The following is a 12,415-nucleotide window of genomic DNA, read 5'->3' as shown; positions in this document are numbered from 1 at the left end:
CCAAATCTGCTGCTAGGTCTGCACTTTTCTTCCTCCCTACCTCCCTCGTGGAAACTATTCTATATCTTGCAAAAAATTAATCCCTGTGTTCTTAAAACAGTAAACATCCCTCCTCAGATGTTGTTGGATTCCCTCAGCCCCAGCCAATATGGCCACTGGTCCAGGTTGATGGGAACTGCAGTCGTCCAACAACAGCTAGGAGGGCCGCAGGTTCCCCACCCATGTGCTAAATTATGGTTTCGTGCTGCAAGATTGTGCAGGTATGAGCCTCAGGCTTGCATGCTGTATCCTGATAATAACGTAAAAGCCCAGCTGGGTGTTGGGGACTGGACTGAAGGGGACAAGACTGAGGAGGAATGGTGGAGACCTCCCCTCCCTTATGAACTTCCCAGAGAAGAGGAAGGTTGTATTGAATTACAGCAGTGGTTTGAGGAAGGTCACAGCTCAGAGACAGGTGAACAGAAGAGTTGGGAGGTGTTGGGAAAAGAGAAAGGGGGAGACAGAGACAGAGCAGCCAGCTGACATGTTATCACTGGAAAGCATTTTTGACCCCCCCCCCTTCTCCCAGAACCACCATCAGGGGAAGTGCTGTTGCTAGGAAGGGAGGGGGGAGGAGCTCAGTTGGAGAAATTCCAATTTAGGGGCAGCTGTATTCCTTCATCATTCCCTGTGAATTATTGAATAAATCTTGTTAAGAACTCTTATTGTTGGCGAAAGGCCCAGAGCTCCAGCATTCTGTTCTCACAGTGGCCAAACAGATGCATATGGGAAATGCACCAATGGGACCCGAGTTCAGCAGCACTCTTCCTACTTTGTGGTATACAGAGGTATTCTGTGTCTGACCGAGGAGCCAGGACATAGCATAGCTATCACATTTGGTAACCTTAACCTCCATGTCTAATCTTCTTTTAAAGCTGGCCAAGCCTAGCAGCTCTCCCTGCATCTTGTGCGAGTAAAGATGTACCCAACATTAGAAAATTCCACCCTGGGGTTAGTGGGAAGCCATAGATTTCCAGATTCGAACAAATTTTGTTAAACTCTGACTGAAAGTTTGTCATCTGCAAAGGGAAGAAGGGACAATACAAGCCCAAGATGCCTGCCTGCTTCTTCTCGGCATTTCGCTTTTACGTCTGAATGCTCTCAAGGAGGCTTTGACACCTTATAGGCTAACAGATTGAGCGTAGTGAAAAAATTCACAAGCTAGAACCCACTTATTGATTCATTATGCCCTAATAAATCTGCTAACCTAGAAGGTGCCGCAACAAAACTCTTTGTGTTTTCTGGAAGAAACTAACATAGCTTTTTCATAGGTTTTCAGAATAGTCTTTCAAAAATACCAAAGCTAGGCAAAATCCACTCATAGAAGGGGAATATTTGATCCAGACTTCAGTTCTAAGCTTGGTTATAAGAAGTAAGTTCCATTGAATTCAGTGGGGCTTATTATTTTCTGAGTAAAGATGCTTAGCACTAGGCTATAAATTTCATTTTGTAGATGCTTCAAAGCAGTACTGAACTTCATGCCCATGAAAATCACTGTTAAATAGCACAGTGTTTTTCATGCTTTCCTGACACTTTTACGTGGTTGATCTAAAACAAATACTTCTTTTAAAGCCCTGGAGCTATTTTTTTTATTTGAGCCATTTGATCTTTTTAATAAGCATCTTTTAGTGAATTCCTATTTAAGTTTTCCTCTTTCCTCTTTCCTCTCTCTCTCTTTCTCTTTTTTTGCCTTACTGCAGATTACTCATTTTTATTAGACTGCAGCAGCTGCACAAACGCAGTGTAAAATGGTATCAAGTACTGGTAGTTAAATAGCTCTTAAAATAGACCTGAATACATTTTGATGCCAGTTGCTCTCTTTTGGAAAATCCTGTTACCTAACAGAAGAACTTTTGAGTCTTTCTATCTCAAGTGTCACATCCAAAGTAATGTTTGAGTAGACAGGAGTCTAAGATATTTGCAGAAATTGTTCTATACAATTGCTAATGGGGTATTGGGGTGTGTGTGTGTGTGTGTGTGTGTGTGTGTGTGTGTGTAAGTTGGTTCTCTGTATTTTAAACTTACTACATCAGAGAATTCAAACATAATTTTGAAGAGAAGTAATAAAACTAAATTTCATGAATCAGACAACATTTTGGTGAAATCGTGACCCCTGCTGGTCAGGGCGCCAAGAGCTCATTTTATGGCCTACCGTGAAACATGCAGTTTGCACTGCCAAACATTGCAGGAGCCAATTTGCAGGTGTCTGGCACCATTTTCAAGTGAATCAGATGACATTGAGTTTTCGGGAAAATTGTGACCCTGCAAGTCAGGCTGCAAGGGCTTTTTGTGGAGTGCCTTGAAATGGGGTTTTCACCGCCAAACATTGCAGGGGGCCTTTTGCTAGTGTTTGACAGCACTTCTGAGTGTATCGGATGACGTCAGGTTTTTGGCGAAACCGTGCCCTCGTGGGTTACTTCTTTGAATATAGATAATGAAATTTGGGGTTAATCTGTGCAAATTTAACCTGGCTGCATACATAAGGTTATTATCTCTAAGGACCGCATGAAAAAATGCTTTGGGTGCGCACAAATGCAGTGGCGAGAAAGCAATCTCTTTGTCTTTTTTGTCTGTCTATAAATCTGGCAGCTATTCAGACATCAGTAGTAGAGCAGAATAAATTGTCATGCACATTTTTGAGCTACAGGATATTCGTCTAGCAGCAGGAGAGGCATGATTTCAAGCTGTGCAGAACTGAAAGATTCTCCTCTAAGATAATGTAAGTTGAATAGAAAATGCAATATGGGAAAGAGGCTAAAGCCTATTAAGGACTGAAAAGTATATGGTGATTAGATGCAGTCAGAATAGCTTTCAAGGATAAGTAGCTATGTTACGGAAGCATGTAGTTGTTGAAGCCTAAATAACATTTCAAGTTACAGACTCACCTAAGGAAGCCTTCCTTTTGTTTTTGCTCAGGTTAGCTGTCTAAAAACAAACGTTGTATGCTCCATGTTATAAGTGTACAGCCATTGTACCAGGTCCAGTGAAAAAATGTTTCCATTAGACCAGCCCTGTTTATATGTATATAGAGACAGAGAGAGAGATTGTCCCTGATCTTATTTGCCTTTGGTACACATTGTAGGGTAGGCCATTTGGTAACTCCAATTTTACAGACTGAGAAAGGACCAAGAGAGGGGTGTGTTAACACGGCCAGCAGTGTGCATACAAAACAGAACAGGAATGAAGATTTTTTAAATCAAATTCAACACTGGCAATATATTATCTAAACACATTTCTATGGAACCAATTATAACAGTAATATATTAAGTCAAGAATATTCAATAAAATTTCAAAAGGAAAAGAGAAAAAACAATCAGACATCAAGATTAACACTCAAACAAGCCCATCTAGACTTGGACTAACTAGATCAGCTCAGGGCAATTGCTGAGGCCCATGCAGTCTAAGAGCCAAGTCAATTAAAGTTAGAACAGTACAGTATATTTGTGAGCTGCACCCCAGTCTGAGGTGCACCCCCCCAGATGTTGGACTCCAACTCCTATCAGTCCCAGCCAACATGGGCAATGGTCAGGGGTGATAGGAGCTAAAATCCGACAACATCTGGAGCGCACAATGCCTACCCCTGCTGTAGCAGATAATCTTTTTCATGATCAAATGGTGCTTATTATCCTATTAATTCTCTTTAAAAGTTGCTTTAGCTGAGACTGCTTCATAGTACACCATGTAAATGTTCTTTATTGTGGGAAAATAGGGAAATGGCATCTAGCTCCGGTGTAGGCACTGCCAGGCAGCACATTGAATCCACTGCTGGGTGGCGATATTATAATAGACAAATAAGTACCGCTGCAGCAGGAAGGTAAACAGCGTTTCCGTGCGCTCTGGTTTCCGTCACGGTGTCCTGTTGCTCCAGAAGCAGTTCAGTCATGCTGGGTGGCGATATGGTCTAAACCACTGAGCCTCTTGGGTTTGCTGATCGGAAGGTTGGCAGTTTGAATCCCCGTGACGGGGTGAGCTCCCGTTGCTCTGTCCCAGCTCCTGCCAACCTTATTATGGCGTATAGCACTTGGGGAACATCCAGCTTCTTCTGCAATTACCTTTTGAGCCTTTCCCTCCTTATGGAGGGTCTCAGTGATGGCTTTCTGCACAACTGTCAGGTCAGCAGCCTTCCCCATGATTGTGCTTCCTACTGAACCAGACTGAGAGACCATTTAAAGACTCAGGAACCCATTGCAGGTGTTATGGATTGGAATAGCTACTGCACCTTTTCACAATATTCTAATTTTCTGAGATTGTTATTTGGGGTTTTCATCAGCTGTATGCCATAATCATCACAATTATAGCAAATAAAGGCTTGACATATCTCGCTTTGCATGTCATGAGTCTATCTCATATATTAGTTTCACCTTTTAAGTTGAATTACTGAAATAAATGAACTTTTCCACGATATTCTAATTTTTCGAGTTTCCCCTGTATAGCGAGCAAGAACTGGTTTGCTTCAAAGACTGGTGTGTTCAGCAATAAATGCTGAGCCTAATTTCCTGAAATATAACTTGTCAAACTAAGTTAAAGCCTGTCTTTCAGGTTATTTGGTTTTTCCTTTCTGTGAGCAGTGAATATGTAAGAAAGGATGAAAGATGTTCATGAATAGTTAGCATCAAGCCTACTCTGTAGAAGAGGAGAAATCCCTTATCTACAAGAATAATTAGAAGATTAAATTTTATCCAGCCAAAATTAATGTCATCTTGTTCACATAGATTTCAGATTTGAAAGATGAGGATATTCTGAAGATGGGTTTTTAAACTGTCTTGACTAAATTATACTAAGCTTGACTTCTTTTTACTATCTTTCTAGCATCTGAATGAAGCTCTTGAACTTCAGCCTGGTGAAGCACGTTTATTTCTAAATGGTCTTCGTATGGATTTGAATCTTCATGATCCATTTAGGTAAAGTATTAGTTATGCAACTTCCTATATTAACTGTACCGAAAGGGCCCAGTAACTTGATCCATAGACCAGCTAAGCTGTGGTTAGCTCTATATTGACAGTCCTAAAAAGAATATTAAGTATAGCAATCTGATTGTTTTGTTTAATTTAAATTGAGAGGAAGAACAAAAGAGTTGCTAAGTAAATCATATATTTGTGTTTTTTTAAAAAAATAGTCTTTTAGAAACTTTGAAGGTAGAAGAGAAAGCAATGCGTGGACTTCACTCCCTTGGAATTAAAGGAGATGTTCTTAGTAAAATCATGAGATTAGATGCCCATTCTGATGATGACGCTTATGCATTAGACATTCGTCACTCTTCAATAGTAGTAAGTAACCATATTAATTTCTTTAACTAGCTAACAACTTTTAAAGTCCCATGAGACCCTTGGGATGATACTCATCTAAGTTTTATTCAAGAGTGGACCTATTGAAATGAATAAACCTAGCTTTCTCATGTTCATTTATTTTAGCCCTAAGTAAATCTCAGTTGAATTCCACCCTTTGTTGTTTTTTGCTGCATCTAAATAACATGGCCGCCTCTCTTGAAAACTGCATTTAAGGCTTTAACACTAAAAAGTCCAGCAGGTATTCTGGTTCATGAAGTGAACAAAGTATAGTTAAGACTTTAACTGTTTTTTCTAGCTTAGTTTAAATGACAGATACGGGATAGGCTGCATTCATTTTCTTAAGTGCTGCTACATTATGCTTTCTGGCTACGTTTGCATGAAGCCATTGAGTCTTCCCTTGAGCTGCTTGTCGAAACCACTCTCAGCAAGCAGTGAAATATGTCTGAGTTTATTGTCTGTCTCTCTATGATGTGTGTAAAATGGGTGTGCGCCCATTTTATGCAGCATAACTTGTATAGAACTTTTACAGGGTAGTACAGGCAGCAGCAGCAACAACAACAATGAGCACTTCCATTTGCAGAAGGGCCACTCTTGTTTTAAGGCAGGGGTCCCCAAACTGTAGTCCATGGACCACCAGTGATCTGCATTCAAGTGGTACTTGGCATCTCTGCATACTCATCTTGATTTTTAATTGTGTTTCTGTTGCTTCTTTTATATCTTGTATTTCCTTGTTTTGCAATTTGAATTCAATGGAATGCAAATCGTAATACAATAAAATACAATATAAGAATTAAAAGAAGCAATGAAATACAGTTTAAAATCATACAGCATCTTGCGCAGTGCATTACAAATACTGCAAGAGGCAGAAAAATCACCAATTGCTCCACCAAGATCATCAGAATGAATGAATCTTTATTTGCATCAGCCATCGGCCATAACAATAAAACAACAATACAATATACAAAGAATAGAAATAAAATGTCAATTATATAAAATACATTTTAGGGTTTTGAATCAATAGTCAAATAGTGGATCTTATTCTAATTGCCCCAGCTAAAAGATCATCAGAAATTTTCATATGCTCCATGGGAAATAAAGTTTGGGATCCACTGCTCTAGGCAAATATTGCAAATGACATTCAATAAAAAATGAGTCCTATACCAAGCAATTATTATTATTATTATTAGTAGTAGTATACTACCTTATACTGAAATACATATATAGATTGCACACACACACACCCCTAAGTAAGAAAATTAGCTTTGTATATTTTATGAATTTGTTTGAAGGAAAGAGATTTATTAATAGCTAAGATTCAGGTTTCTTACAAAGTTCTACTGGTGAACTTGATAACCACTGGGTAAGATTCAGGTGCAACTGCAAAAAAACAAAACCTTATTCCTATGTGTAGTTGCCATATTAAATTCTGCATTTATTAACTGTAAGTGTACATCAGTGGATAAACAGTCTTCAGTATCAAATGATAAATTTATTTGTAAGTGAGGAAGAAATTGAAAGGAAGAACCTCAAAGGATGCTAAATTACCCTTTATTAACAAGTATATGAACACAGGTAGTAGCTGAGAAATTTTTAATTCCTTGCTTACTGCATTATATATCGTTGAGTTCCCAAGGGGACGAAACCATCTTCTCCTTTATATGTTTAATGTGTGTTTCCTTAAACTGTGTAATTTGTTAAAAACTTGCATGCAATTAAATCTATTCAGAGTACAGTAGACCAGTATTAACTTTCTTGTCAGCGCTCTCTCTCTCTCTCTCTCTCTCTGTTTCCTAAACGATTGTCATGAGATTTCCAGTGTATACATTTTCTTACTAATAGTTAAACGCAGACTGTAGGTACCAATTCTCAGTGCAATTTTTCTAGAAAAAGAGGTGCCAGAACTTACCATGAATCCCTCCCTTGTTCTCTTATAACAGCAATGGCACCCAACTCAAAGGTGCTAGAACTAAGTTCCGGTGAGTCCTGGATGAAAAAAAGCCCTGCCAGTTCTTTGTATGGTATTCTCTGGCTGTGGATTTCAGTAATGGTTGACAAGCTTCTCTGAAAGGCAGTTTGCTCACCTCTGCTGGTCTCACCCTGCAACAGAGCTGCTTAGATATATTCCAGACTGGGATAACCAAAGTGGCGCCTTCCAGATATTGCTGGATTACAACTTTGCAATGAATGGCTGGTTAAAGATATTTTAAATGAATAAAACAAATTCCCATTATCCTTATGCATTGGCTTTGCTGGCTAGGAACGGACGGCGCTGTCATTTAAAATGATGGTCTGTTTAGGTGTTTGACCCCATACCTTAAACTATTTGGGCAGTGACAGCATTGCTCCACTTCAGGAGGTTGCTGCACCGCAGAGACAGGAGCGATCCTAATGAAATTATAAAGTTGAATCCTGGGCAAAGAAGAAGCAAAAGCAGACAAGCATGTAAAAAAAATGTTTGGTCTGGTTGTTATAAGATTGAAAACTTAAATGTGGGTTCCCCCCCTTTTATAATAATTTTTATTAGTTTTCAATTATAATCCAATAATAGCCTCATCATAACAATACTAATTTATAATAAGTTATTAATACCAATTGGTCAAATACCAAATTATATAATTTAGATAAAGTGGCCCCATGTGTTCTAGAATTGATGGCTTGATAATTTGCTTAATTTCTGCATTCCAAAATCCTATAATTTCCATTACATTCCAGTCATAATAATAATCCCTTATACAACAACCGCAATATTAATAACTTCTATTTATGTTAGCACATTAAATGATTTATAAAACTACAAGCAAGGAACTCAAACTATATCCTTGTTCTTCCTGTGTGTGGCAATTGTTCTGTCTGTGGTGTTTCTTTCTGTCCTTGTAAGATGTTCTGACTTTCTTTTCCCTGGTTGTTGTTGTTATCCATCATGTCTTGGGCGGAGCTGAGTTGGGGGGGGGGGTTCTTAACCATGGTTAGCACATACCATGGTATGAACCCAGTCTATACTTCCAGTTCAACAACCCTGAAAAGGTCTGTTGTGAAATGAATGCATACTCTAGAACAGCCATCAGAATCTTTTGCAATGTATTGTGCAAGGCAGAGTTCCAAGTGAAATTTATCAAGTATTCTCTGGCAGACAAGTCAATGAAAGTGTTCCCTGAAGGGAGAAAGTCTATAAAGTGCTTTTTAAGCTTTGAAAATCCATTTTAGCACCATATTAAGTTAGACAAGAGAAAACTTTAAGCAGTAACACTGTTTGGCATATCAGATAATATACTCTATTGTTTTACTTTTGTCTTACAAAGAAATTATGACCCCTCTTTATCCCTTTCCCTTTTTGTTGAAATATCTGATACCTAAACTGAACACATTTATTTCTGAGTGTTAACAGAGTCACACTGAAGTTGTTTTTCAGAAGTAAGTCCCATTGTAGTAAATGATACTTAACTTCTCAGGCAAGTGTGTAGTAGTAGTAGTAATAATGATGATGATGATGATGATAATAATAATAATAATAATTGATTATTTATACCCCGCCCATCTGGCTGGGCTTCCCCAGCGACTCTAGGCAGCTTCCAACAAAATACTAAAATATTTTTTTTTATTACATATTTATTAAAGTTTTTGAATAAAAATACATAAATAAACAACATTACTTATATTATAACATAGTTTCATCACATCTTTGGACTCCCCCACGTCTCCCGCTCGCACTTACATCGTTACAGAAAATAAAAATTTTTCCAAGCAAATTACCCACTTAATTACAATCTTATCTCCGCTCATTTAAATACAATCTATCAGTTCTCCAATAAATTTATATTTTACTTAATCTCGCTTATCGTCAAAATCAAATCTAATTCAGTGGTAGGCCATTATTTATGATCTAGCATCCTTCTTAACATTCAACCAAATTGCAATATTTTTGTAGGTAAATCTTAAATTTCCTCCAGTCCTCCTCAATCCTCTCATCTCCCAGGTCTCGGATTCTACCAGACATCTCGGCCAGTTGCATATAGTCCATCAGCTCAAAATACTAAAATACACTAATCCATCAAACATTAAAAGCTTCCCTAAACATAAAATACGTAGAATAGAGGCCAGGAACTTCAGTCTTTCCCACAGAATTTCATGGTCAGGAGGACTCTTGCAATTGGTCCTTACCTACATGGTTACATTTTTAAATGTTCTCCCAACTATGTGATTGGTTACTTAGGGAAAGGTAATTCCCACGTAGCTGAGGTAACAAAGAAGCACTTAATGTGCTTAAGACGTCAGCCTTACAGCCATGTGATTATGTTGTCATCATGTAACTGGTTATAATGTTTGGTTTTAATGGTAACTCTGGCAATCACTTCTGTGTTTCAGTGGATCAATGACTTAGAAACAGATCACATCTATGACAAGTGGCCTACAAGTTTTCAGGAACTTCTTAAACCAGCATATGCAGGAATGATGCGGCAGATTCGGCGCAATCTATATAACATGGTATGTATTGGGGGTACTGGCCAAACTTATTTATATATTTGTTTATTTTGAGATTAGGGTCTTCTGCATGGAGGTCATGGAAAAGCCCTTGAGCCTCACCACCCTCTGGGCAGCAATCTACATGTCTGTGTATGTCATTTAAGATTGTTTCACTTGGTTGTGTGCAAAATATGTTTAGCTGTGTTGGTGTATCTGTGAAGACTCTGAAAAGGCGATGTTTGCATCTGACTAGAAAATGGATATGATAAGACATCTTTAAATGTTCCTCTCCTGGCAGCATATTCCCAAGTAGCAAAAGCTTGGAGCTGCAGGCAGATAAGATCAGGCTGGATGGAGGACCTTGGATAGTTCAAAGTACCATATTTTTCCATGTATAAGACTAGGTTTTTTTCCTAAAAATTGAAGACTTAAAATTGGAGGGGAGGTGTCTTATACACATTGGGGGCACATGGGATTGGCTACTGCCCAGAAATAGGGGGCGTCTTATACATGGGGGCGTCTTATACATGGAAAAATGCGGTATATACTTTTTTCTGTTATCAGAATCACAGCTTTTACCTCATTCACCAGACTGCACCTCCTGGGCGCCACCTCCTTTCTCAAAAGTGGAGAACCCTAAAGGGAAAATCTTCTGGCTTGGGAACCTAGCACTCAGTTGCCTCTTGGTTAGCTGCCAGCTTGTGTATTGGCCGACCTTATGATCCGGCACTAGTCTGAAAGTGGGCAGCAGGAGAATCTATTTAAGGAAATATTGTTTATTGGAGTCTTCATTCAGGAGTCTCTGACCCAAGGGGCTCCTGACTTGACAAACTCAGTTTGTGCTTTGCTGGTCGTGTTGATCCACCTGGTTTCTCCTCCACTGTGTCAGAAGTTTGGCCTCTTCTGGGGTTTGGGATATGAGATAAGTGCTTTGTATAAAAGGTAAAGGTAAAGGTACCCCTGCCCGTAGGGGCCAGTCTTGACAGACTCTGGGGTTGTGCGCCCATCTCACTTAAGAGGCCAGGGGCCAGCGCTGTCCGGAGACACTTCCGGGTCACGTGGCCAGCGTGACATCGCTGCTCTGGCGAGCCAGAGCCGCACACCGAAACGCCGTTTACCTTCCCGCTGGTAAGCGGTCCCTATTTATCTACTTGCACCCGGAGGTGCTTTCGAACTGCTAGGTTGGCAGGCGCTGGGACCGAGCAGCGGGAGCGCACCCCGCCGCAGGGATTCGAACCGCCGACCTTTCGATCGGCAAGTCCTAGGCGCTGAGGCTTTAACCCACAGCGCCAACTGCTTTGTATAAGCTGCCCTAAACTGAAGTTGCAGTCTGTATGTGTTTTATTCATTCATACCAAGATAAGCAGCCAGAAAATTGGAACCACTGAACTGTAAAATGCACATACCTCATCAGTTTCATATTTGTGGGCTGATCTGTCCCATGCCATTACAGCATGCAGCCCTCTGGTTATTACAGCATCTTTTGTACAGCTCAAGGAATTCCTGATTAAAGAGTATACCAGTGTGGTCTGGGATTTGGCTACATGGAAGAGGCATCTCTTGTGCCACAACAGGAACTTCGGAATCAGCCCCCTTTGGTTCTGAGTATCCTGAAGTGTTCTGATATATAACTGAATTTATACAAGCACATTTTATCTGAGATTTTGGCAGTGTGTTCAGCATTTCAGAACCTCTTTAGCTGATTATTCTTATTTTCTACCTGCGGAAACCATAACCATTAGAGTTGATTTCCAAAAATTCTAAGCTTATCCCAGCAACATGTTCAGAAAGTATGGTAAAAGCTAGGCTTCTTTTGACTGTGAAAGCTGCCATTGCACTTTTAGAAGCGAAATGTGAATATGAATTTCTGGGATCAGCAAAAGCCATCAAAATACCTAATGGGTTAAACCACAGAGCCTAGGACTTGCCAATCAGAAGGTCGGCTGTTCAAATCCCCGCGACGGGGTGAGCTCCCGTTGCTCTGTCCCTGCTCCTGCCAACCTAGCAGTTCAAAAGCATGTCAGAGTGCAAGTAGATAAATAGGTACTGCTCCTGCAGGAAGGTAAACGGCGTTTCCGTGCGCTGCTCTGGTTCGCCATAAGCGGCTTAGTCATTCTGGCCACATGACCCGGAAGCTGTACGCCAGCTCCCTCGGCCAATATAGCGAGATGAGCGCTGCAACTCCAGAGTCGGTCACAACTGGACCTAATGGTCAGGGGTCCCTTTACCTTTACCTTTTACATGATTCAAGTCTAGATGCCATCTTCTGGGAGAAACAATCTACATCATTGCCTAACTGCTGCTAACTTAAATAAAGTAGTTGTGTGGAGAGACACACACTGAGAGCAACTCTTGCTTGAGCTACAACAGCCATGCTCCATATCCTTTCTGTTAGTGTGCCACAGAAGAAAGTGAAATTAAAATGTCCACCTCTATGGCTGATTGGCTTTTAGACACTAAAACTCAATTTATCCTTCTGTTCTTCCTTGTGATTAGGCTTTTAATTTAAGTACACTTTACTGTGAGAGAGCCTACTGTTGTCTGTCTGGAATACTGCATTAAATCCTGATACAGCTAACATGACACAACTTATTTTTTTTTAGCATGATAAGTTCATCCTTGGCCAA

At 39.9% G+C, this 12,415-nt stretch overlaps 1 protein-coding gene across 4 annotated transcripts in view; it reads left to right on the top strand.

Annotated features, from left to right (window-relative positions):
- UGGT2 (UDP-glucose glycoprotein glucosyltransferase 2) overlaps positions 1-12,415 on the top strand; it is an 82,647-nt gene that overhangs the window by 27,019 nt on the left and 43,213 nt on the right. For all 4 annotated transcript variants that reach the window (XR_013837847.1, XM_079972426.1, XM_079972427.1 and 1 more), the window contains 3 exons: positions 4,849-4,940; positions 5,156-5,306; positions 9,690-9,809. Coding sequence is in view for 3 of the 4 variants with exons in the window: in XM_079972426.1 (XP_079828552.1) it covers positions 4,849-4,940; positions 5,156-5,306; positions 9,690-9,809 (363 nt within the window). In the remaining variant the exon portion in view is untranslated. The remainder of the gene's footprint in view (positions 1-4,848; positions 4,941-5,155; positions 5,307-9,689; positions 9,810-12,415) is intronic.

The sequence above is a fragment of the Podarcis cretensis genome (genome assembly GCF_951804945.1).
Source record: "Podarcis cretensis genome assembly, chromosome: 4".
Lineage (NCBI taxonomy): Eukaryota > Metazoa > Chordata > Lepidosauria > Squamata > Lacertidae > Podarcis > Podarcis cretensis.
The sequence above is the reverse complement of the archived record's forward strand: the minus strand, read 5'-3'. Positions and strand labels throughout refer to the sequence as shown.